The 23,920-nt window shown below is 37.4% G+C and overlaps 1 protein-coding gene across 6 annotated transcripts in view; it reads right to left on the bottom strand.

Moving 5' to 3' along the window:
- Window positions 1-23,920, bottom strand: part of FAM241A (family with sequence similarity 241 member A) — a 321,403-nt gene that overhangs the window by 64,825 nt on the left and 232,658 nt on the right. For 3 of the 6 annotated variants that reach the window (XR_010831298.1, XM_066996445.1, XM_066996448.1), the window contains one exon: window positions 11,545-11,608. The exons of the other annotated variants lie outside the window; for them this stretch is intronic. Coding sequence is in view for 2 of the 3 variants with exons in the window: in XM_066996445.1 (XP_066852546.1) it covers window positions 11,545-11,608 (64 nt within the window). In the remaining variant the exon portion in view is untranslated. The remainder of the gene's footprint in view (window positions 1-11,544; window positions 11,609-23,920) is intronic. 6 annotated transcript variants of the gene reach the window in all.

Here is a 23,920-nt window from a genome sequence, read left to right as displayed (position 1 = left end):
ATGTCTGCGCAATAAATACACTGTACCACATCTACTGCCAAGGGTGCCTGTCCAAAGCTGCAGCAAGCTGCATTCTGTTTGTGTTGTCAACAAGCAGCAGCTTTTGTACCTATGCACGTTTGTTTACTAAATATAAGAAAACAGTAGAGCTCAATTAAAAGTAGATTAGCCACACATGTACCAAAGGAATGTGTACTTAACTGACTATGGTGAATCTGGCTCCAATTAAATCCCCTGGAGAGGCTGTTCTGGCATGTCTGCTGAGGCCTTATTGGTATCCCGGCTAGGCACAGTGGTGGTTATGGCTCCTCTAGAATATATTAAATGGATCGTATAATAACCATTGGGCAGATGTTGCAATAGCAGAAGTTTGCTGCAAGCACGCAGATGGGGCTGCAGATTATCCCGGGAAGGGAACTGTGAGTTGATGGGTTCATTTCCATTATTGCTTGGCAACACACCACATGCGTCACCAGAGATGCTGGAAAACCCCTTTCAAGGAACCCAAATGAAAGCTTACACAAGGAGATGATTTATAAAGGAATCCTGTCAGCTATGCAAGCCTATGGAGAGAATGTCCGAGGCAGTTTCCACTTCTGAGTTTCTTAATGAGAAGAAAAGTGAGAGTATGCAAGCAAAACAGCAGGCTACAAAAGAATAATTAGGACATAGATTAAAAAAGGCCACTACTGAGTTGACATTGCTTGCAAATTCTAGGAGTCCCATTCATGTAAACTCCTCTGGTACGCATAACAGGTATTTATTATTCCTATTACCTGGGAAATTATAGAATCAAATACATATCCTCCTGAGTCTGAGTCCTTCTAACCAATAATCTGAAGCAGAGCTGTGTTCAACTCAACCCCTTTGATCTAAACAATTTCTTCAGTCAGATTATTCCAAATTAAAGATTTTCAAATAAATCCAAGCTTTACACTGAGCTGGGTCAAAATCTTTCTGTAGTTACCGAGAGAAGTCTGATTTAGGATTAGCAGCTACTGAATCGAGATAGCCAAAAGCTACTTTAGTGATTTTCTTTTTAGATTCTCTTGTGTAGGGCTCAGAAAATAGTTATTTTTTAAATTCACATACACGGAAGAACATTCAGACGATTTTAGAATTATTTTACTCCCAAACCCCACAGCTTTTATCAACCAGAAACCTATGATTAGAAGAATAATTTCAGTGATGCATTAATATAAAAATTATAGAAACCATACATGATTTAGATAACTAACTCAGATTTGTTGTTGTTGTTGTTTTAAAAGGAAAAACTCTTGAGTATTTCATGTTTGAAAAGTTTTGTCAGCCACAGTTAATTGTGCTGTTGCTTCTGCTGATGAGCATAGCTTCCTAAATTATCATGAGGCCACAGATTTGTGTAGCACTGCAGAAATATCTCTGGTATGTGACAGCTGGTTTGCTGGGAAACCTATCCCATCTTTTGACAATAATATTACAACACATATTGGCAATGCTATATTTGGAACACTCTACAAAAAATTAACTAACCAGCTTAGCAGCTCTACCACAATGGTTTTTATTTGTCCACCCAACTAAAGCAGATGAGTCAAGGAGAGGCTAGGGGATACTCCCCGAAAAACAATTCAGCGGTAGAGTCAGATGTACACTCAGAAACTCATACTACTGGTATCCTTTTTAATGACTAAAATGACTTCTCTTTTCTTTTTGAGGTAACTTAACTAAAGTATCCAGTATGTGTTTTGATAAAAGCTAAAATAATTCTGCCATTACTTTTGGTAAAGGTTCTATAGGCTCTACTGTAGAGAAAGAAATAGAGAAAGATTTTCCGAACAGTGTAGTTACAGAAGTACTTTCATCCTCTAAAATTCAACAACTATGGTTAACATTTCTATATAAAGAAAGATAATGATATGGAGGAAATCCAGGCTCCATTCAAGTCAATGGAAATTTACAGGCTTCAGTGGAGCCAGGATTTTTCTACACTAGGGTTTAAAATAACATCTCTAGGCACGTATTAAATTTGCATACAGATTGTTGGGTGCACATATCCTTTCCTTTCTGTAGTACTTTCCTATAAGCACGTAAATTCCTTGATTTTTGGCAGAAAAAGCAGATACAGTATTTTGGGGTGTGGTATGTGTGGGAAGTACAGCGTAATTGTTCAGTAAACTATACAAACGCGTTTCTATTTTCAGATTAGCAATAGTCCCACTCGTTTGGTGGGACTGGCTATGTATGTACAGAGACGGTGAAATTAGAGCCTTTATGAAATGACGTAAAATGTTTCTTTGTTCATTAATGTTTTTAGAGAAGCAATGCATGTATCTTTTGTGTTCTCACTTACTGAAGAGATTGGTCAAGCTTCCACTTGAATCTAGAGGTAAAGGACTGGATCCTAAAGCAGATTTGGGCTTTTACACAACAGTTAAAAATGTCAACAAGCAACATGCACTTATTTCTCTGAAGTATTTGTCTAGCAATAATGGTATATTGTCAACTCAGTTTGTTCTTTTACGTAGAAGTTCTGTGTTAAATTAATGATTCCATATAATGGTTTTGCATACAGCTTCTTTATAGCACCGTATCAAAATAACACTTAAAAAACAACATGCCTTGTCATATAGTGGGAGACCAAGTGGATCAGTTGGATACACTTTTAAAGGTCTGCTCTTCCCCTTTCCCTCCCTCTTCCCAATGACAGCTGCATATTATTCAGTGTTCAACTGAATAAATGTACAGCTATGAATAAGTCTATGCTCACATGTATTCTCTCTCTATTACTCAGAACAAAGGCCTAAGACAAATCTGCCACTTACAAACCCACAGGTAATTATGTCTTTGCTACCTCTACTGTCTTCTTTGCTGTAAATACATCTTTGCGCACAGGGAGATGAAGGGCTTAAAAAACAAGAACAAAAACAAAAAACATTTTAGGTAGACCCAGTGGAATTACAACTTCGATTCAGAAAAGCATCAAGTACACTGAAGTTCTCAGCTGATTTTCAAATGGATAGGAAAAAGACACCAAAAATTTGCTTTAAGTAAAAAAGGTCTGGTCAAAATTATGTTGCTCTGAAATTTGGTCAAAGTTAGTCAAATATACCCAATGAATGTAAATTTAAAATGTATATTTTAGTAGGGTTATATCAACTTGTCAAATAAGTTGTTGGATGAATTCTTCACATATTCATTGTAATACGTTATTAACAATTTACTGATGTGTTTAGGCCTAACATTTTTAACTTAAAAACAAAAAATAAAGACCACAAACACACACACACAAAAAAAAATCAAACAACAAAAAAGCAAACAAACAAAAGCCCAAACTTTTAACCGAGTAAGAAAATGATACCTAGTTACATGTTCTAAAGGGACTAGTGGTAAATTTATTAAAAAGGTTTTGTCTATTTTTTTTGTCTAATTGGTGGAAAGAATGACAACTACTACAAAAAAACCTTTCACTTATATCTGTATGAATAGGCACATCACATACATGCACTTGATCAGTATGCAAACATAGATACAGTACTTCAGAATAACAGTGATCTAATCAGCAGGATTAATAGAAAATAATTCTGTAGACAAAAGACTATTTAAAAATGCCAAATATATTGATATTTGGCAGATCAATATACTACGTTTATGATTCTACAAATGACCATATTATCTACTATCAAATATCCTATTATGTAAACAGAGATCCTTTCTAGAGACAAGCTACATTCCAAAGTGTTTTTAAATTAAAAATAAAATAAAATCAATTATTTCAAACATACTGCAAGGGAGGGAAAAAAAAGTCTATTCCCAGATCCATTTTACTGGTTTACTCAGGCACTGCCACCGGAAAGAAAATCACCATTGGACAACAGAATTACTCTCCTCAGTATCCCAGGAGCACCTCATTTACACTGCTGTCAGTATATAAAATTACATCTTTCATTCTCACACTGAATGGTATTCAAAAGGCCATTCTGCAGCCCTGATTCTGGGAGATGCACCCTCTCCAAGATTTTAGATATTTCATCTCCTACATGCTAAGGTTTTCTCAGTGCTGCCCTTCCCACTTCATTCATTTTTGTTTAGCCACACATACATTTTAAAAATTGATTCAACTTGAACACTTTGGGGTCTGTCTGCTGACAGAAAGACATTCTAGTGGTTGCAATGCAGTTTCAGTCTAACCTAGATATACGGAAATGTAATCTTGTCATACATCTACTCTGCCACTGATCCATACCAGAATTCATTTGTTAGATGCTGTGGTCCAATACCAGTGATTTTCCTTCAACTTAATATATGTGGCAAGTGGTTAAACAAGACCATTACATTGGTTTAAGTGATAAAAATTGCTATACGTGGTAAAATGCTAACATGTCTTCGAAAGCTTGTGGCAGATACTGTTGTTGCCTTTTTCTTTTTTAGCACAAGGGAATGATGCCTGAAGATGGAGCTGTTTACAAACTTCTGTAGGAAAGGAAATATCTGCAACACAAACTTAACAGAAAAAAGTACTGTAGATACTTTTATCATGGGTACACAGATCTGCCAGTTTCCTAAACACTATAATCCATACTTTATGAATAAATTTATTATGGTATGAAATACCATAAATGTAATTTTTGCACAAGTACTTAAAAGTGTTTCATTCCAGAAGGAACCAAGCCAATAAAACATTATGTGCATGTTAATTGATAGCGGTCTGTATTTTTTTTACCAATTTAAGTATAATTTCTAATATTGTTCAGAGCCTCCAAACTGAGTTTTTTTCCCCCCCCCACATTTTGTACATGTGTATGGTATGTATGCATGGTCACATTAATTAGATTTTATCACATCAGGTTTATAGCTGACCATTTTCCATTAATCATGCCAGAAAAGCTGTTATGTGCAGCTACAGATGTCAATCTTTTCTTGCCTCCTGCAAATGCAAGTTCATCCCCCTGAGGGAGATTTTCAAAGCTAGTTCAACGTAGCCAGAAAGTAGTATGCCTGTGGGGGATTTGTTTCCTCCCCCAGCAGGACCGCTGGTGCACAACTATGCACTTTTTTGGTGGACTTTCATTATCCTTCAGCGTGCAAGAATTATTCACATGCTGAAATTAAGCAGTGCATAAATACTGGAAGAATCAGGACCTGCGTGATCAGAAGAGCTCTCTGAACACATGCATAACCACATATTCTATGCATATTCAGCATATATATATGCATACATACAGTCTCTCCTACGGTTTAGAGTATCTGCGAGAGCGCACACCTTCCTGGAAACCTGAAAAAAGTTTCGCCCATGTCCCACAAAGAAGAGAGACAGTGTTTGCATCACGGAAAGCTACAATTATAACACTAGCTTTCCATCTGGTTCTCTCACCTTCCTTCTGACAAAACATGCAATGTAAGCACTGCCTGAAGGTACTCAATCCATTACTTCTTTTAAATGAATTATCTACCCAGATTATCTACCTAACTGATGTACAATTACTATTTTTTGTTGCACTGCTAGGAAAACTTTTGGCTTTGTAATAAACCGTACTATTCTCTCACAAGCATATAGGTACACACACAATCCCACATTGCCTTTTTCTTTCAGTTGCACCAGTTTAATTAAGACATTTTAATCAAGCTCCAGTTCTGTCATCAAAATAATTAATCTTACCCACATATCTGAATATGAGCAAGCTGTTGGCTAATTTTTTACCTAACTTTTTAAAGAGCACCACGTAAATAATTCGAAATACCATTGACACCTTGTCTAATTACCAGACTTAAATCCTGAAGCTTCATCAAGTCTCAAAACAAAAACAAACACAGAAGCAATACCCAGGGTGTACTTTACTCTTTTGGGTACCTAGCATGAAACGTGCATACAAATACCTTTTATTTTGGAGTATGGCCCTGTCTTTTGTACACTGAAACAAGAAAGCCCAGCGGTTGTTACTGACCTTTAGAAGAGCCAGGGAATATAAGAGGGTTCATTTGGTCAAAGGACTGCCAGCATTCACAAATAAAAATCTGAATACAGATCCATGTGACACCACATAAACTAAGCTTCTTTAAGGTTTCGCATTGTACCCTTCCACTTTCTGGGCCATTTTCTTTCATAAAAGTACTGGCAACAGTTCCCTACTTCCATTTAATTTGTCAGTACCAAGATGTATTGCAGCAATAGTGACACTGTAGTACAGTGACAGGAATGACTGCTGGATAAAACACAACTGCTTAGGGCGTCCTGAAAGAAGACAGACAACATTCAAAGCACAGCACTAATACCGTGTACTATAGCAGCGCTGAGCAGCAGTCTCCCTGTTTTCTGTGGTGTCTCACGTTTGTGCACAGAGACAAGCCATGCAACGCACACTGTGGGAATCCAGTCTTAAAGACAATAAAAATACAGAACACAGCAGCAAGATCCATGCCTGAAAGGAAAGGTTTCATTTCATCTTGTTCCCTGTCATGCTCAGTGTTCTCAAGGAAGTTTACAAGACTTAACTTTACCTTTGGGTGGAGGCAATGAGATCATTTCTCTGCATGTTTTAATACGTCCTGTGGATTTTTACTCGTCTTCTCACCACTCAGATTGCTCTGATTCATTCAAGTTAATGAGTGAATTAGTGATTATTTGGATTTATTGTTAAGATAACATCAGCACTCTACTGTGGCATTTGTTTTCTTCCCTCCCTTTCCTTCCTTATTTATTTATTTAAATTAAAGTTTTCATATTTCAACATAGTCCTTAGATTTGTTTCCATCATATTTTTTTTTTCCTGTGCAGTGGAATTCTAGCAAAGCTGCTTCAGTCACTCTTGTCTTGAGATCTGGCTAACTATTGTTCTTGGGCAGTTATAGGTGATGGGAGAGAAAAGGGAAAAGGAATAAGGAATAAATGATATAGGCATACCACAAATCTGGGTAACTGAAAATGTCTCCAAGATTTCCTTCACTATATGTTCAACAGAACTGTAAGACTTTCTGGTAATTATAAGGAGAAAACAAATGCTATTGTACTCAGAATCTCTGATCAACTGTTTATCTTGACTGCCAGTAATTTCCCTTCTCTAACTTTGTGAATATTTATCAGATAAACATTATCATAAACTGTTTGTGGAACACTCAGCCACTGATGGCTTGCTTGGACGTAACTGACTGCAGGCTGAACTGTGTGTTATGAGCCAAAGGTGAGCCTTCTAATAGGGTCAAGGTCAACAGCATCACCAGGGGCAAAGATTATTGTTAGCTGAATGAATTACTAAATAAAAAGATGTGATTTCATCCAACATTTCTGATAAACCTGTATCCAGTCTTACAACATATACTGGCCATTTGCAACATATATGGCCACTGCTTTTCTCTGTCTTGCTTTTTATTTTTTAAGCAAGCAATAGGTAGCTGCAGTAGGTTCATTACATGCATTAGAATGCACTAAAGCCAATAGATAAACTGAAAATTTCATCTGGATTTTTTGTAATTGATACCATACTCTGTGGGGCTCCTCCTTCTGATCTTTATGTTGCAATTCATGCATAGAAGTTTTAACAAAAATATCTTTGGAAAAGTAGTTCAAAAACAAGACCCAACATCTGAGATGATTCAGTTGTATTATTAGGAAAGACCTAAGACAAAATAGGGGTTGAATTACACAACCAATTATGCTGATTTTAATTTATTGCTCAAATTCACTAAGCATAAGGCAACTATCATTGCTATAGTTGGGTTTCATCTGAAGAAAAATGTAGTTCCAAGCTTGCCTCCTTCCTTGCACTGAATGTAGAAGAATAACTGTTGTTACACCTCTGTGGACCTTTTTACTTGCTGGAAAACAGGCTATGCAGTATTTATTTATCAGTAATGTGAAGAAAAAAAAAAAGTATTTATGTTACCGTGATCAGTTTTCAGTTTATAGCTTTTACTTAACCTTATTCATAAACAAGTATTGATATTCTAGATAGGAAAGAAAGCAAGCCAGACAGATAGAGACATCTGTTTGTTGCTAATTATTCAGAAAATACTTCACTTAATGAGGTTTCTTGAATCAGAGTTCCATTAAACAAGTACTCTCAACAATTCACTCAGTCTGATGGACAACATCTCTCCCATATCAAATGCTGAAACCTCATCATGATTAATTTTTCTCAGTGTACCCAGAAAAAAAAAAGTCATGTCTTTCAAAGCTTAAACGTATAGAAGAAATAGTGTTAGGCATTATACATTTATTTACAATTGAAAACTTTAAAAATTTGTACAATTAATTTTTTGTCTGGCAGAAGAGTTACAGGTCACGTTCTCATATGCATTCATTAGTTCTTGTTGTCATGTTATGAATAGTTGGATTAAATAAATGCATGTATAAAAGATTTCAGCAAGTGCTTTGATGCCAGCAAAGAACTTTAAGATAATTTAAATATTTTTGAAGAGCCTTTATAAGGTAGAAGAAGAGTATTCACAGAAAAAAATGCAAGTAATATTAGCAATTAGTAATGAAAGGCTGAAAAGCTGGGTGATTTCTGAGGAAGAAAGGCTAGGTTTCTCTTGACCAAAGGTTTTCCTTAAAATTGCAAGATTCCTGCATCCATTTCGCCAATCCCTTTTTGTGGTGTTGCCTGTAGTAGAGCTGAGAACTGACTACAGGAAACCTGAGTCACAAGGCAATACCCAAGCAATTAGCCATCCTTCCTATTTTCTACTCCTGGAAAACTTAGGTATACTTTTGACATGCATTTGTAAAAGCTTCTGAGGGCAGATGTTTCAGTGTAAAAGCCGTGTACACCCCAAAAAAGCTATCCCTCCTTGCATGCTCTTCAGCAACTGCTGCAGTTGTTTCCATGTGTCCATCCAAAACTTGTTCTAATCACGTTTAGGTAGAGTTGTTTCAGCTTTGAATGTATTAAAATATATATCCATGCATCGCTACAGGTCAGAGGGAGGAAGGCTATAATAGAGAAAATTAGCTAAATTCAAATAGAGTGACATCAGCTGCAAGATGCAGTCCAGATAGGGCCATAGACACATCTCTGTTTTTCTTTTACCTTTCAGAAAAAAATTCTCTCACCAAAGACAAAACATTTTAGTTCAGATAACTCATCCCAGCTTCTACCTGCTCCCAGGTACGTGTCTGCTCAAAGAAAATATGTCCAGCGTCTAGCTCCCTTCTTGGTATCTCTAATACCCTTTTGTGTTTGTCTGTGCTCAGATGCAGGGAGAGCTACCTTATTTAAAAAAAAAAACAATATACAACAACAAAAACTCCAAACCAACAAAAGCCACAGGGGCACGAGCACAGAGTTGCATGGCACTGAATAGAAAGCAACAAAGAAAGATGCAGAAATTTGCATTCACTTTCACACTGAGAGGTTGGTACTTGCTCTATGGTTGCGTCACGCCAGAAAACTCCAGTAATCACATCTTTAGAAGAACATACAAACTTGTCATCCTTTTTGTTATGCAGATGACAATGAGCCTTAAAAAAACAATAATACAGGAATGAAAGTCTTTTTTCACTGTGGATTTGGTCTTGACCACCAGCTATCAAAACCTAATTATAATGTTTTAGCTAAGCTGCTTTGATGAACTGCCTTACAACATATTGTTATTGTGCTGGCAGTGCTCTTTAAAATTATAACTTATCTGCATTGGCAAATAAAGGAATCTATTGAGTTATCATTACATGTCTTGCATATGAAAAGTACACAGCCATTTTTCTCCACAGTATAATTACTTTTTACTTTACTGGAGTTTGCATGGTTTCATAAATACTAAAACTAAAAAGGTATGGTGCTTGTAAAAAGTTGGTGGTTATGATCCATTGTATATGGCATTTAAGACCTCATGTATATAAGGTTATTAGTTCCATTGTTTGCTTGTTTTGAGGTACTCTGCATATTCCCAAGCCTTACATCATCTTCATCCTGGAGAGAGAAAAGCCTGTAACACGTATGCTCCGAATCTCAACTACATTCCTTGCATAATATCCATGCTGTCAAATGGAGGTTCAAATGTTGTTTGCACTGTACTGATGTAAATACTTATTTCTGTGATTTGACATGATAGCAACTGCGAGAACAGTCTGTGTCAAACCGGGATCAGACAGATGTTTGTTTCCTAGCCAACATTTCAGTGACAAGCGGAAGGAAGGCAGATGCAGTCAAGAGTGCAGCAGCTACAAACATGAGGTAACTCCATGTTTGTGAAGTGTGTGCGCAGCTGAACAGCTATTTTGATACAGGTGCAGGGAGCTGTCTATATATCATCTTTAATATTGTCGTTAATTGGATGACATTGGACAAAATTTTAAAGACCCTGGGAAAAGGCTGTGACTAAAGAAAAGACTGAGGACAGAATTAAGGAATTATACTTTTATATTTTTATATTTTTAAGTAACAGCCTTTCTTTCCTTTACTGACAGTAGCAAGATTTGTCCTATTATTCATCTAGTAGTGTGTTTTCATACATGAAGCCTCACAAGCAGCAGATATATAGACAGTAACAGAGCCTGACTCCCTGCCAAGTGTCACAGCTAAAAGCCCCTTTACTTTCAAAAGTCATTCTAAGCTTCACCACAACGTACGTTAGAGGATCACACAGTAAAATGGAAGAATGTCAACAATAAAGTAATTTTTAAACTAGTATAACTTTTCCCTTAAGGTTTTACTCTAACCTTTCCTTAGATCTATCACATATTTTCAGGCTTGATTTCTGTTACAGTAGGTAGCTTTCCAAGAGTGAGACAAAAAAATGATGCTGACCACAGGTAGTCACATACATCTGTGGTTCAGATGTGGGAGGGCAAAGTTTAAATTCAGCAGGAATACCACTCCCAGATATCTGATCTCCAGACATTTGTTTTTTAGCAAATAGTATTTCTGTAATCAAGCCACACCTTTCAGAATAACCACAAACTTGTCAAAGCAAAGGACGGGGGCCGACCTAATCTTACTCAGTCATAGCTTTGATGATAAGGTAGTTGTTAGGAAATCAGACTTAGCAACACAATGTGAGCATTATCATCATGACTCCCGGAACATTAAAAAAAAAAGTAACAATGAAATGTCTGCCATTCTGAATAGTGAATATTGACTGTTCACAGAAAGCATGTACAGATGACAAAAGAGAGTTTTTTTACTCTTGAGGGAGGAAAGAAAGATTGCCACAAAAAATAGCCTTGAGGCAAAGAAGAAACTTCTGAGGTCCAGCAACCACAAAACATATTAAAAAGGTTATAATAATGTTCCAGGTTGTGTGGGAAGAGAAGCAATACCTAAATATTTTAACTTGCTGTATAACAAATAAATTAGAGCATTTTTCCTGGCAAAAGAAGGACAACTCTATAACATGAAATCATTGCTTCTTTTCATATCAGAATTTTGGGGGCCAGGTTGATGACCTTTGAGCCTATGAGCCTTTCTATGGCCATATAAGTAAGAATGGCACGTGGAAATCCTGTTCTTTTGTAAGGACTGGCAATGTCCCTGCTAGATCTTTGAATCATGGCCCAGTGCAATGCCCCATCCATGAGTTCTGCTATCATATCCATCATGCTTTATCAGCCAAAATAAACTATAGCTCTCCTACCGTATCCTTTCCACAGATGGTCAACTGTGAGATGAAAGATGTACTGCAGAGGCAATGCTTCACTCTGAAAAGAATTAATTCCAAAGATCAGACATGTTAAAAACCAAAACCTGAAAAAACACCTCTTCAGTGAATAAACAAAAATAGTACGAATTTATGCTCTGTTACTATGATTAAACCTTAAATATATAAAAAAAATAAAAATAAAAACAATCAAAAAAATCAGGGAAAGTTTCACTTCTAAATCTGTTCTGTTGAGGTGGTTCTTCCATTCCTATTTACATAGCTATTGAGCAGTTTTTTTTGACTGAAATGAAGCTCTCATTAACCTTAAAGGAACACTAGAATATTGCCTACAGTATCCAGAATCAGTCCACAATTTTATTCTACGTTATTTTTGCTCCTTATATCCAGACAAATATGTTTTTGATCCATTTTCCCAAGATCTCTCTTTGCAGATGTGGATATTCTAAACTCTATGCCTATTTTCTGCCATCTGAGCCATCTGCTTATGGCAGAGGAGAGCAGATGAGAAGGAAAGCCCAATATTAAAGGTGAAAGAGATTAAAATGCAAATAAATGACAGGATGTTTTAGGACTGCCATGGTAGTTTGTATTTGACAAAAAGGCAGCATGGCAGGTTTTCCCCTGTTACTGCGACAGGTCACCATTTCTAATCTCAGGGTCATGTCCAAGTACTCACTTTCATAATTGCTTGGGCTGACATCCATTTTGACCTTTTTTCATTTTGGCCTCCCTGACTGAGGGAGGTCACGGACCCATAAGGAGGCAGAAGTTTCATAAAACGCCATAGTGATTATGAAATGGGACTAGTACCCCTCTGGCCTTTGGTATAAATGTATATATAATCTGCTATGATATTTTAACCCTTGAAAGTTGCCAAAGTACAGATATTTGTTGTGCTTTGGTACAATTTGAGAAAGCTATTCTTACAGTGTCTTCGGTGTTATTTGTTTGTGACGTACTGTAAACCATAATTGTAGATCCTCCCTATTTTAGCAAGGAACAATTAATGACTAATTAGCTGAGAAATTACAATTAATATAATTTCACATCATTATTCCATCTGCAATTCTGAGCGGTCTCAATATCTTTATCATGTCAGACAACCACCTGCCCATTTTGCTTGACTCATTTTTTATTTCGAAACATTAAATTAAGGTCTACAGCTTCCTGCAAATCACCTATGAAACTAGAAACTGCATAATTATTACACTGACCAAAAATGCACAGGGAGCGATTGAATGTCAAATAGGACAATTACGATAGATAAGCTTTCCTTCCTGATTACCAGCTACACAGTGCTGACTAGCCTCTTACTGATATTTTATCATCATAAGAGTCACAGACAAATATGAAGCTGATGACAAGTGACTAAAAGTAACTGTCAATAGTCCTTTAGAAAGGAATATCTAAAAGACCAATGCTTAACATATTTTTTACATGTATCTATCCAGTAATCTGAAGATTACATTTAAATACCCATATTTTTATACAATCTTACCAAAGGAACCCTCTATAAGTCTTTGGAAAATACAAAGACATCTAAAGCACAGGTATTCCACTTATCACAGAGCTACCTGAATTCTGGAAACTCCTTTTTCCACTACACCTTTTGTTATTAATATTTTTCACTTTTAAGATGGCCTGAGCTATACAGCTCAGAACTAGATATCTGCTTAATAGCATGTGCCAGGCAGTCCCTGATAGTAGACTTTGTAATGCCAGAAAATGCCAAGGGTTTCTTTGATCAGCTAGGTACTACAGAGAAAGAGGATGACGTCCTCTCCTCTAATGGAGAAAGCACAAGTTCAGGGCAGGTTTTGTGATCCTCTGGTGACTATGAGAAAATAACGAAGAGCTGTTTACATGCCAGGGTGGGTGATAAAGTAGGTGCGCTAGGGTGTGACTGTGACACCACCATTTGGAAGGGAGTCCCAGGGGAAACTGAGGCAATGCAGTAGGTTTTTCAAGGGGGAAATCAGCATGTCCTCTCACAGAGTTGAGCCCAACAGCAAGGTGCTTGGCACTGCCTCTTTTATGCAGCTTGTCATATCACAGACATGTCAGGTTGAGCAACATGAATCTGAGCATTACAGGGAAGTAGCTCAACGTTTGAAGAATCCTTTATTTTCAATTTAGAGATGTGATTAACTTCTATGGTCTGATAGCCTATTTTGTCCTGATGTTATTCTCTCTCATCTCTCCTTTGCTATCTCTCTCACTGATATCATATAATAGGAGTAAATAGCATAACTTCATATCATGGACAACTTCATATAGAACAAAAGTAACTGTGAATTAAATGTTTTACAACAGCAGAGGTACCCAGGAAATGTGCAACTAAGTTCGAAATTGCCCAGTAGGCAAATGATATCCTTTTTAATAGAGTACATAACCAAACACCACAAACGACAAAATCAGAGTATTATCTGCTCAAAAAACCCTCCTACCAGCATGGTCTTTTTCATACCTAGAACAGAACTCTTTGGGAAGTATAACTGCTGAAATGAACTGAGCAGCATGAAGTCTGCAAGATCCACAAGAACATCGGGTGCTGACAACCATAAACTGGTGTAGTTCTCTTAGTAACCAGGCACCCTTGATGTTTTGCAGTCAGGAAGAGTCTTGCCCCAGATCTGGTAATATCCTTGTATAGTCTATATAGCATGACATATCTTCATGCTGGGAGCCAACAAAGTAAGTGATACTTAGTTTCTTGGTGTACATGTAAAAATACCCACTTTTCTTTTAATCTTATCAGTAAACAAGAGCCTTTTTTTTTTGACTAGTTCTCAGCTTTACTCTGTGGAAGAGATCATTGTCCTAATACCATACTAGTGCAGTCAGCACACTGTACAGATCACTATATAAAATCTATTGCATATATCATTTCATTAGCTTTTCATAAGGCAGTATGTGGAAGCCAGGTAATTTTTTTCCCTAATCAAAAGCACTTATGGGATACATTAGTACAATGATGTATAGATTATGCATATAACATTTAATATCCTAGCCATACTTTCCACTCAGGAGAATTTGGAAAGTATCACATAAAGAACACTGGAACAAATTGCCAAAAAAAAAAGTGACATCAAGAAAATAGGGGAGCAAGAACTTGAAAAATTAGTTCATTTGCCTTGCAACTATAGCATAGGAATAAAACTCCTTATTTCCTGATAGTTGTAGCTAATTCACATGACAGTCTCTAAGGTAAAATGTAACTTGGAATGTGGATAAAACATTTTAAAAGGTGAGATACTAAACATCTAAGCTGTACTTTCACTGAAAAACCTTGCCTCTCTGAAAGGTCAATCTTAAATCTCCAAATTAGAATTATTCTGCTGTCATTGAACTAACAATACAATGATTTTCATGGTTTAGTTACATTTCATCAGATATATCTTTTTTTTCTTTTTTCTTTTTTTTCAAGTCATGTCATTAAGCACCATTAGGTACATTTTTGGAAATTTGATTAAGTCATCCTTAAGTTAATATTGAAAATAAGACGAATTGCTTTTCATGATTAAAATGTCAGACCCTGGCAAGCTCTGGGAACAGACCTTCTGAAAATACATTACTCCCTTATGAAGTCATAAGGAGCAATGTAAGGACTTCAGTGGAGTTCCCATGCAAACACACTAGGCTTTTAAGACTATATGGCATATTCACTATTTTTTATAGACAAAACAATACTTTTCACATTGCAGCTGCATCCTGACAAGTAGTTGCAAACAGTCTGCTTGCATAAATGGATCCTTTGGATCCTTTGTAACAAAGACCCAGTAGTCCATAGGCAGGTGACAAAACTCACTGATCCATACAAGCAGTATTTTGCTAGACTGAATTCATTTACTTTTGAAGAAAAAAGGAAAAAAAGAAAAGGATAACATACTTGAAAGATGAGTAGGTTTCAGTACAAAGAATTTAGATGTAACCAAAATTTTCAGGACTGAAATAAGCACAGCTGGTTTTACACTATATCTCTCGTCAATGGTTAAAACATATGAGTGCTGAAAACAAGAAGAAAAATGATTTGGAGTGCCTCTCAGAGCTCTGTCAATCAAAATTCTACTTTTGCTTTCTTTCTCCTCTTCTAAACCCACCTGTTAAAAGAGTAACTTTTTCTAAAAAGGAATTTCAGATCTTTCTGCCATGTCATTCTGTGATAGGTGTTATATTTGATGATGGCCAAAAATATGCCGAAAAGACATGGTTTACAACATTTAAAAACATTTATAGACATTCTTTGATTATAAGTAGTAAACTTATAATGCTTGAAGAAGATGGACATGAAAAAAATGCTTAATCTTCATTGCAAGGTTAGCTCGGGTGATTATATCTAGATTTTGGGCAGCAGTTTCACCAGCTTGGAGATGGCTGTACAAAGCTGTGTGTATGTACTGCCTCCCTCTGGGCTTGAAGCACCCCTATGGGCAACTATAGGTTTTGCAGTGTAGACTCCAGATTCAGCATTATATGGAGGATCTCTACAATCTTTTTCAGAGAATTGTGGGAGGACTTCTTGGCTCCTGTGGCACACAAAAGGAACTGTGGGAAAGTAGTGGAGGACTTTCATCAGGCATAGGGATTAGCCTGCTCTTCTGTAGTAAAGCAGGTGGCTGCCAGCTGAAGTACGCACAGCATTTGTACTCTAATTTTTATTGCACCTAGCCAGCTAGCTGACTCAAGTGGGAACACCAGGATATTAACCTGAATTAAGAGCTTACATCTCCACCCTTCACTTACAACTGATGAACATCCAGGAGAGTGAACACTTATCATTTGTACTATTGCTTAAATGGAAGTACCTGTACTCTGGAGGATCATTTTGTTACACTTCATTTCAAGCAAGCAATCCTCGATGACAAAATTTAGGTGAAAGAGATGTGATATTTCAGCAAGCAACGTAGAGAAAGAATTTTACAATCAGTGAGATATCTTAGTTTTAATGGAAAGAAACAATGCCTAACACTGGAATCATACTAAAATGAAAAACAATAAAGAGTAGGTGATCATGCATATATTGACACAGGTAACCACTAAATCTAACCCCTGTTGAAGTCACAGGGAGAAGATGGTTGAGCTCCTCAGGATGTCTTCATGCATACTGACTCTGCAGGACTACTGTGCCAACTAACTGACCAGGAAATATTTACACAAATTTTATATGCCAAGGAAGTTGAGGCACTGTATTAACACAAAAACTTCCATAGCTGTGGCAAATTTGCACAACTTTACTTTAGCCCTCCTTTAGCCACACAACATGGCACAGAGTATTAACTTACCCCGTGTTCCAGGGTAGAACAGATAGATGATACCTGCTTTGCAGCAAAGTCTTAGTGTCACTGTTCAGTGAAGAGCTCTAGGCATTTTTTTTTTTAAACAAACGTTGTTCTTGACCTGCTATGTATCCTGAATGATTCATTTTCTCATAGTACTACCCATACAAGATCCAGCTGCGTCAAAAACATTTACTTGTCATTGCAAGGGCAGACAAAGGGTTTCCCCACTTTATGGGGATAACAATATTCATTCATATGCTTATCCAGTTATCCAGACTGAGAGGCACTGATTCTTAATTTTGAAGCATACTTCAGCTCTTTTCCCTCTTTTATAGTCCTGCCTGGCTTGGACTTCAGATGCACTTGTGCACATTCACTATTGTCACAAATCAGATATTGAGGTCTTCTGTTGGATTTGAAGAAAGTGAATGAAAAAAGGAGTAAAAATGCTTTTAAAATGACTCTCCTGTTGCATTGCCTCAGGAGAATTCTGTCGAAGATGCAAAAATAAAGTTCATTTACCCAAAGAAGCAATTCTCCATATTACTTAGGCTAACATTGCTTACCCTTCTCGCCAGTCTATGCTTCAGCTCCTGCATGTTACTTTTTGTACCTATAACTAATGAACCAAAGGTTCATTCAAAGCCACCTTTATTTCTTTTCATTTCCTCTCACTGTCTTCCAGTAGTTCCTTGTCTTTGTTTTTTAGCTCAATCGCTCATACTCTCCTTCACCTTTCCCTGTCCTGAGTCCATGTTCATCTTTTCCTCCACAGCTGCTGGTTCCCTATCTGGTTCCCACCAGTTTCCAGGCCCCTTCTCAAACTCTCTTGTTCCAGCTTCTCAGCCCTTCCCAAACAGACCTTGGTTTGGTTTCATCAGTGTATGGTTAAAATCTCCATTCCTTGGTTTCAATTTTGCCCACACCTCAGCAGAAACCGTGTAATTTTTGTGATTCAGTTTTTTGATCACAATGTTGCAAAAGTGAGAGTAACTGAGAACACAGGGATGCCAGACTGTAGTGATAAATTCTCCTGCATGAGCCTTACTCCATCTGATGCACACCCTGCAGGCACAGGCCCTGGTGTCCCAGACACACCGCTATTGGACTGGCACCCACATTATCCAAAAAAACCAACCAACCAACCAAAAAACAACAAGAACAAAACTCAAACCAACAAAAAACCCAGCAGTGTTCTGGTTGGGGCAGACACTTCCACTCAAAGGTTTTGAAATATAAGAAACGTGTGAAAACAGGCCTTATAATAAGAAATTCCAAGCAGGCAATGCTACCTTAACAGAGCTGCACATTTTTCCTCTTTGTTAAAAGCTCTTTCCAAAAGTGCAGTTGTGGGACTGGAAAACTGATCCATGCTGTTTAGGTAGCCACCCACTGTTTTCTCTGTACCACAGAGTTCGCCCTCCCAGAGGAATGGCACTGGATTTCTCATGCTGACCAGAGGGAGCCCAGGAGGAGACAAAAAGCACCCAGTATATAGAGTCACGGAACTTCTCCCAAATGTTCTTGCACAAGTCATAAAATATATGCAGGGTTACAGTCCTCTATTCAGAGAAACTCAGCAATTGCCTCATTTCTTTTGGGAGCACCACTTTACCCAAAAGGCCCTAGGGTAAAGTGGGGTCATGGCTGTCTACTTATCTCCAAAATGCCCTTAAGATACAAATGTTTTGTAATAAAAAAACAGCTGGAATCAGCCATAAATAATAAGATTCAGCATCAGTATTCTGATAACGTTGAAGTAAATGAGAAGTTCATAATTGCTATAAGTGGACTATAACTCCAGGTAGACAACCTCCACTTACAATGAAATTGTGAAAGAAACTACAAGATAAGGAAGTCCACTGTGCTCCTGGCAGGTACTACTGCTGAGATAACGTCATTATGGATGTTCTGTTTCATTTGAAGTCAGCTTCTCTTATTTACAGATGTCATACATCAAAATGAGAAAGAAGTGGTTTTGCCACTGGCTTTTGTTGAAGTCTTCATAGCTAACCACCTCAAGGTACATCTACCTTCATCTTTCTACCCATACATAACTCTCTGTAGCCAGAATGTTTTATTATTTTTATGACCATTTCTCTTAATTTAAGAGGTGATGAAGTATCAGGAATGTTTTCAAAAAGTCTCATAAAACTAGTGCTGTCAGTGCCATGATGTTGCATGCTCAATTTTAACATAACGTCAGTGATTGCAGAACCACCTGAAACACCAGTAAAGAGGTGACTTGGGACATGCAATCAACTGTAACTTTGTTTTTACTGACTGTGCTCAGCTGTAGTCTCACAGCTCACATTATAGTGACTCCTAAATGGAACAAAAATTGTTGTACCTAAGCTCTGCCTGTGTAAACAGATGAACAAAATAGCCATGATCTTAATACTTCTAAGACGTTGGAGAGCAGATGTCACATAGGGAATAATAAGAAATGTCGCCCTTATTATTGTGGCATAGTTCATTTTCTTGGTTTTCTGACAGACTACTATAACCACGCACAATATAGAGTAACTCATTTTTGTTAAAAGTTATCCTCTATACCTCTTTGAAATACTTGGGTCATCATCTCTTTTCTCTATCTTCCGTATTCCTTTACTCATTCATTGGTACCAGTATACATTACTGGAAGCACAGCCATACAAAAAGACCATTCTCATTGGACAGAATTTTACATCCTTTTCTTTCATCGGCCAGTGCAGAACCAGCTCTGCAGGTATGCCGGGTTGAAACTGCACATCTGTGAGCCCAGAAACCAGATATCTGAACTAGGAATCCAAAGCACAACTGAAGAAGAAATGAATTTAAACCGAGCCACTTAAATCACTTGGACGTTTCTAAAATCTCTATGCAAAAACTCCCTTTTAAAGAGTATAATTTAAGTATATTCATGAGCAAAGGATTTGTATGTTAGCATATACAACAAACGAGCATTATCTCACGTACATGTACAACCAGTCAGTCACTATCACCCTCTGCAAGAATACCATGCAATGGAAAGGGTTTTTTTTTTTTTCCCATTTTCTTTCCCCCCCTCCCCACTCAAAACCAAATAAAAAAAATCCCATTCACTTAAGAAGTGATTGTCTGTAGACCTTTGAAGCCAAGGAGGGTGACAGCAAGGGCAAGAGGCTTATTTCAAGGGTCACATTTCATTTGCATAAGCAAGTAACCATAGGGCACTGTGGAATGTCTGTAAATGGATTTCATTACAGAAATTCAGCTTAAAGGGACTATAAATAATCCTCTGACAAACATTGTATATTGCTTCAAGTTCTTCTGTAATAAAAATATTTTAGTAACACAACAATCCGTGAAAGCAGGAAATGAAACAGGAGGAGCTGCACATCTTCCCCTTTTCTCTCTCAGGGCAACATTATATTGTAATACGTTTTGGAGGAGAAAAAAACCGTGATATTCATATTATTTTAGCAAAGTAATCCTACAAAAACAGGGTTATATCATTCCATATGGCTGAGACAGGGTGGCTAAACAAATACCCAGATCTTTACTAGCTCTTCTGCCCTGGAGATCATCTGTTCAACAGGATAGGTGTGCAGGCTGCGTGGTATTCTGCCCAAAGGAACATCACAAAATATATATGTGTGTAAATCTTCTTGGATGTATTTCAGTGCAGAAGCCATTTGAAGTACACATTTTACCGGGCTGGCCTTTCTTGGCCATATGAAGAAACAACAAATGTCTAAGACCCCTGTTCAGACAAAGCATTTAAGCAACTCACAAACTTAGGTACATGCTTAACTCCTGTTTTCTTCAGCAGGACTTAGCTATGTGGTCAAAAGCTTTCCTAAATGGGGAGTGATGTTCTCACATGCATAGTTATGTGCATGTTAATGCATATTTGACACTTTGATGCATTGCTGCCCTGCACTGTAAGGAGTTCAAAGCTAGCTATAGCTAGGTGGACAACAGACCAGTCATCAAACATTTTTTGAAGCTCTGGGAGGGTCAGAAAGTCACTGGAGCTTTTGCAGTTTTTCTACACGTAGAAATACACCCACTTCAATATCCCCTTAAAGATGCTTGGCTTGTCAGCTTCAGAGGGGACTTTGGGCTATCCCATCATAACTTCATCTCCCTTGGGGTACTATTCTGAAAGGCATGGACAGCGGCTAAAGATCTCCTCTGCACTGGCAGTCATCTCTGGGGGAGAATTTTGGCAGTGCCCCAGTCTAGTACAAAAGATCTCAACAAGAAGTTTGTCTCTATTGTTTCTAATAATATACTTGCAAAGAAAAGGAAAATGTAGGATACTTCTGCTAAAGGGAAGAAAAAGTGGGCCTTTATAGTAGTAATTTAATCAGCTAATTTCCGTTTATGCTAGTTTTTGTTTCCTCTTGTTTACCTTTCTAATAACTACAATTATTCTCACACTGGCATTACTGTTTTCTCTGGAATAGATTTGCTCACACTGAAAAATCCAATTGAATCAGAGCATGTAACGAGAAAATGTAATCCATCGTTATTAAAAAAGACAGCTTACCTTTATCTGGGTGTTAAATAGTACAAATCCGTAAGAGTCAGAGAATGTTTTGAAGTAAAAACAAAGGGCATTATGAAGGCTGAAGTGGATTTGTCACCGAATTATATGTATTACCTCAGAAATGGCCTAATAGAGGTTGTGGAAACAATATGTTTTAGGGGCAGAAAAGAGAAAATAAGGCTATGTCCTTGTTTTCCACATTTCCAGAGAAACTCAATGACATTTTAAACATCAGCCTATTTTGTGGAAAATTGTGAAATGAAAGGAAGGTTGTCTCTGAACATAAATTACAGTTGTTTCACTGTTTGTACCTGAATGCTGCTTCTGACTATCCGCATGTCAGAAAATGTGAACAAACTTGCTGTATGTCAAGCTAGGCAACATGCTCATGGGTACTGGCACAGAACAGCAAGTTCAGCAAGACAGTGCCTGTCCCTGGCACTCTGGACAAACTTGATCAAATCACTTAACCCATTTCTGCTGTCTCCACTGTTAAGGAGGTAGCATGAATTACTCATCTTTATGACATACTTCAAGGACTACAAAACACAAGAAAGCCGCAAGGCTGCTATGTAATAGTAGTGCTTTGTGCATGTGTCGTTCTGAAACATCAGTTGGCGTTCTCAATGGGCTAATTGAAACTCTGAAAAACAAAAACAAAAAACCTTAGCATACTTCATTCTTAGGCTGAGGTGGTTGGTACTAGAAGAGTGTGAACCACTCTGAAAAGTAAGCAAAATGGCTTTACTAGAAGGTTTTGTTTAGAGAGGGCTTGTCACAAGGCCCGAATCCAGATTTGAATGCTTGTGATGCTGGTGGGTGCTTTGAGTTAGGGTTTTCCTTCAGTTCCCCAGATGATGCAACACTGGAGCTGAACTTAGGTGGAATCAGGCAGCATTCACAAACTTTATAGGTTTTGAATGAGAGAGGAAAAATTTACACGGATGTCCTTCGATCTACTTCACATTTTCAGAAATCTTTTCTTATTTGATCTACAAGTTCAAAGCAAAAGCCTTTGATCAAACAAATCTGCTAGATATTCTGTCACATGAAACGTACATGTCATAGAATGGCTTAGGTTGGAAGGGACCTTAAAGATCATCTACTTCCAACCTCCCTGCCATAGGCAGGGACACCACCCACTAGATCAGGTTGGCCAAGACCCCATCCAACACGTCCTTGAACACCTTCAAGGATGAGGCATCCACAGCTTCTCTGGGCAACCTGTTCCAGTGCCTCACTACCCTTACAGTGAAGAATTTTTCTTAATGTCTAAATTAAGAGAGGATAGATTTAGATTAAGACCATTCCCCCTTGTCCTAAAAGCATGTGCATATGTGAATTCATGGTCCTAATGCCACGTGTGTAATGAATGTCCACCATAAAGAGTGGACCACAATAAGGCCCAAACTTTGTCCTTGCCTCCTTCATCACAAATTGACCGTCTTCCTTCACTCAATTCCTGATTGTCCTTTTTGTTTCAAGATGGCCACTTTTTCCAGAGGATGTGATTTAGGAAGTCTGGGGCAAGAACCTAAACTATTACATCTCCACACAGCATAGTAGGAACTTCCGCTGGTGGGGTTTGTTGGCAAAGTAGTTCTAAACTTGCCATGAGGCCTGTAAGTCCCTATTGTGTAGGTTCAAAATCATCTCTCTGTTATACCATGATTTACATAATCTTTTTCTCCTGTGTTCTCAAACAATATAGCTTCACCCAAAACATTTGACAGATGTAGAGAAATATGTATTATTTGTTTAGTTTTTCTAAATATCTAGGATTACACTTTGTCAATCAAAGAAATGACCACATGCTTCCACTCAGAATTGCTCAGTCCCTGGGCTGACTGGCAAGACAGGAATATCTTAGAGATACAACATTCAGAGAAAACAGGTTGTGCTTCTGTAGTGATCCACTAAAACACTAGAAACTGCTTGAATAATGTCAAGAGTAAATTACATCTAGGTCTCCTAGATCAAGAAAGAGCAACGTAACACTGAATTTTGCTGAAGACAGAACGAAACATATGCTCAGGACTGAGTGGGAAAGCATTCTCTACTAGAGAAAACCTCATTTCTCACCCCCATGATTTTTAATTCTGTTCAAGTTCTTTTCCTCTCAAACTACTATTTTTCTGCTAATATATTTTCACTTTTCCTGGTATAAAGTCATACAGTATAAACATTCATAGGAATTTATTCAATACAAGGAAATTTTTGAAGGTAGAAATGGTTTCACATTGACAGGAATGAAAACTAAAAGAGCTAAATTTCTACTGCAGCTTATATATGCTAAAATTCATTTCTTTAATTGATCTAGAAAAAAAAGAACTTCTAGTAGTGACAGGATTCTCCCAAACTTCTAGGTTTTAACCTAAAATTTTGATCATTTAAGCAAGAAAGATAGTGGCTAATCTTATCTTTTTTTTTTGTTTGTGTGTGTGTTAGTGTCTAACACACTAAATGAACTTGTAGATTATCTGTAGCAGAGCTTTCTCAATGCAGCATAAAACAGAACAGAATATTCTGAGTCAGAAAGGACCCACAAGGATCA

Source organism: Anser cygnoides, chromosome 4 (genome assembly GCF_040182565.1).
Source record: "Anser cygnoides isolate HZ-2024a breed goose chromosome 4, Taihu_goose_T2T_genome, whole genome shotgun sequence".
In the NCBI taxonomy this organism is placed as follows: Eukaryota; Metazoa; Chordata; class Aves; order Anseriformes; family Anatidae; genus Anser; species Anser cygnoides.
The sequence above is the reverse complement of the archived record's forward strand: the minus strand, read 5'-3'. Positions and strand labels throughout refer to the sequence as shown.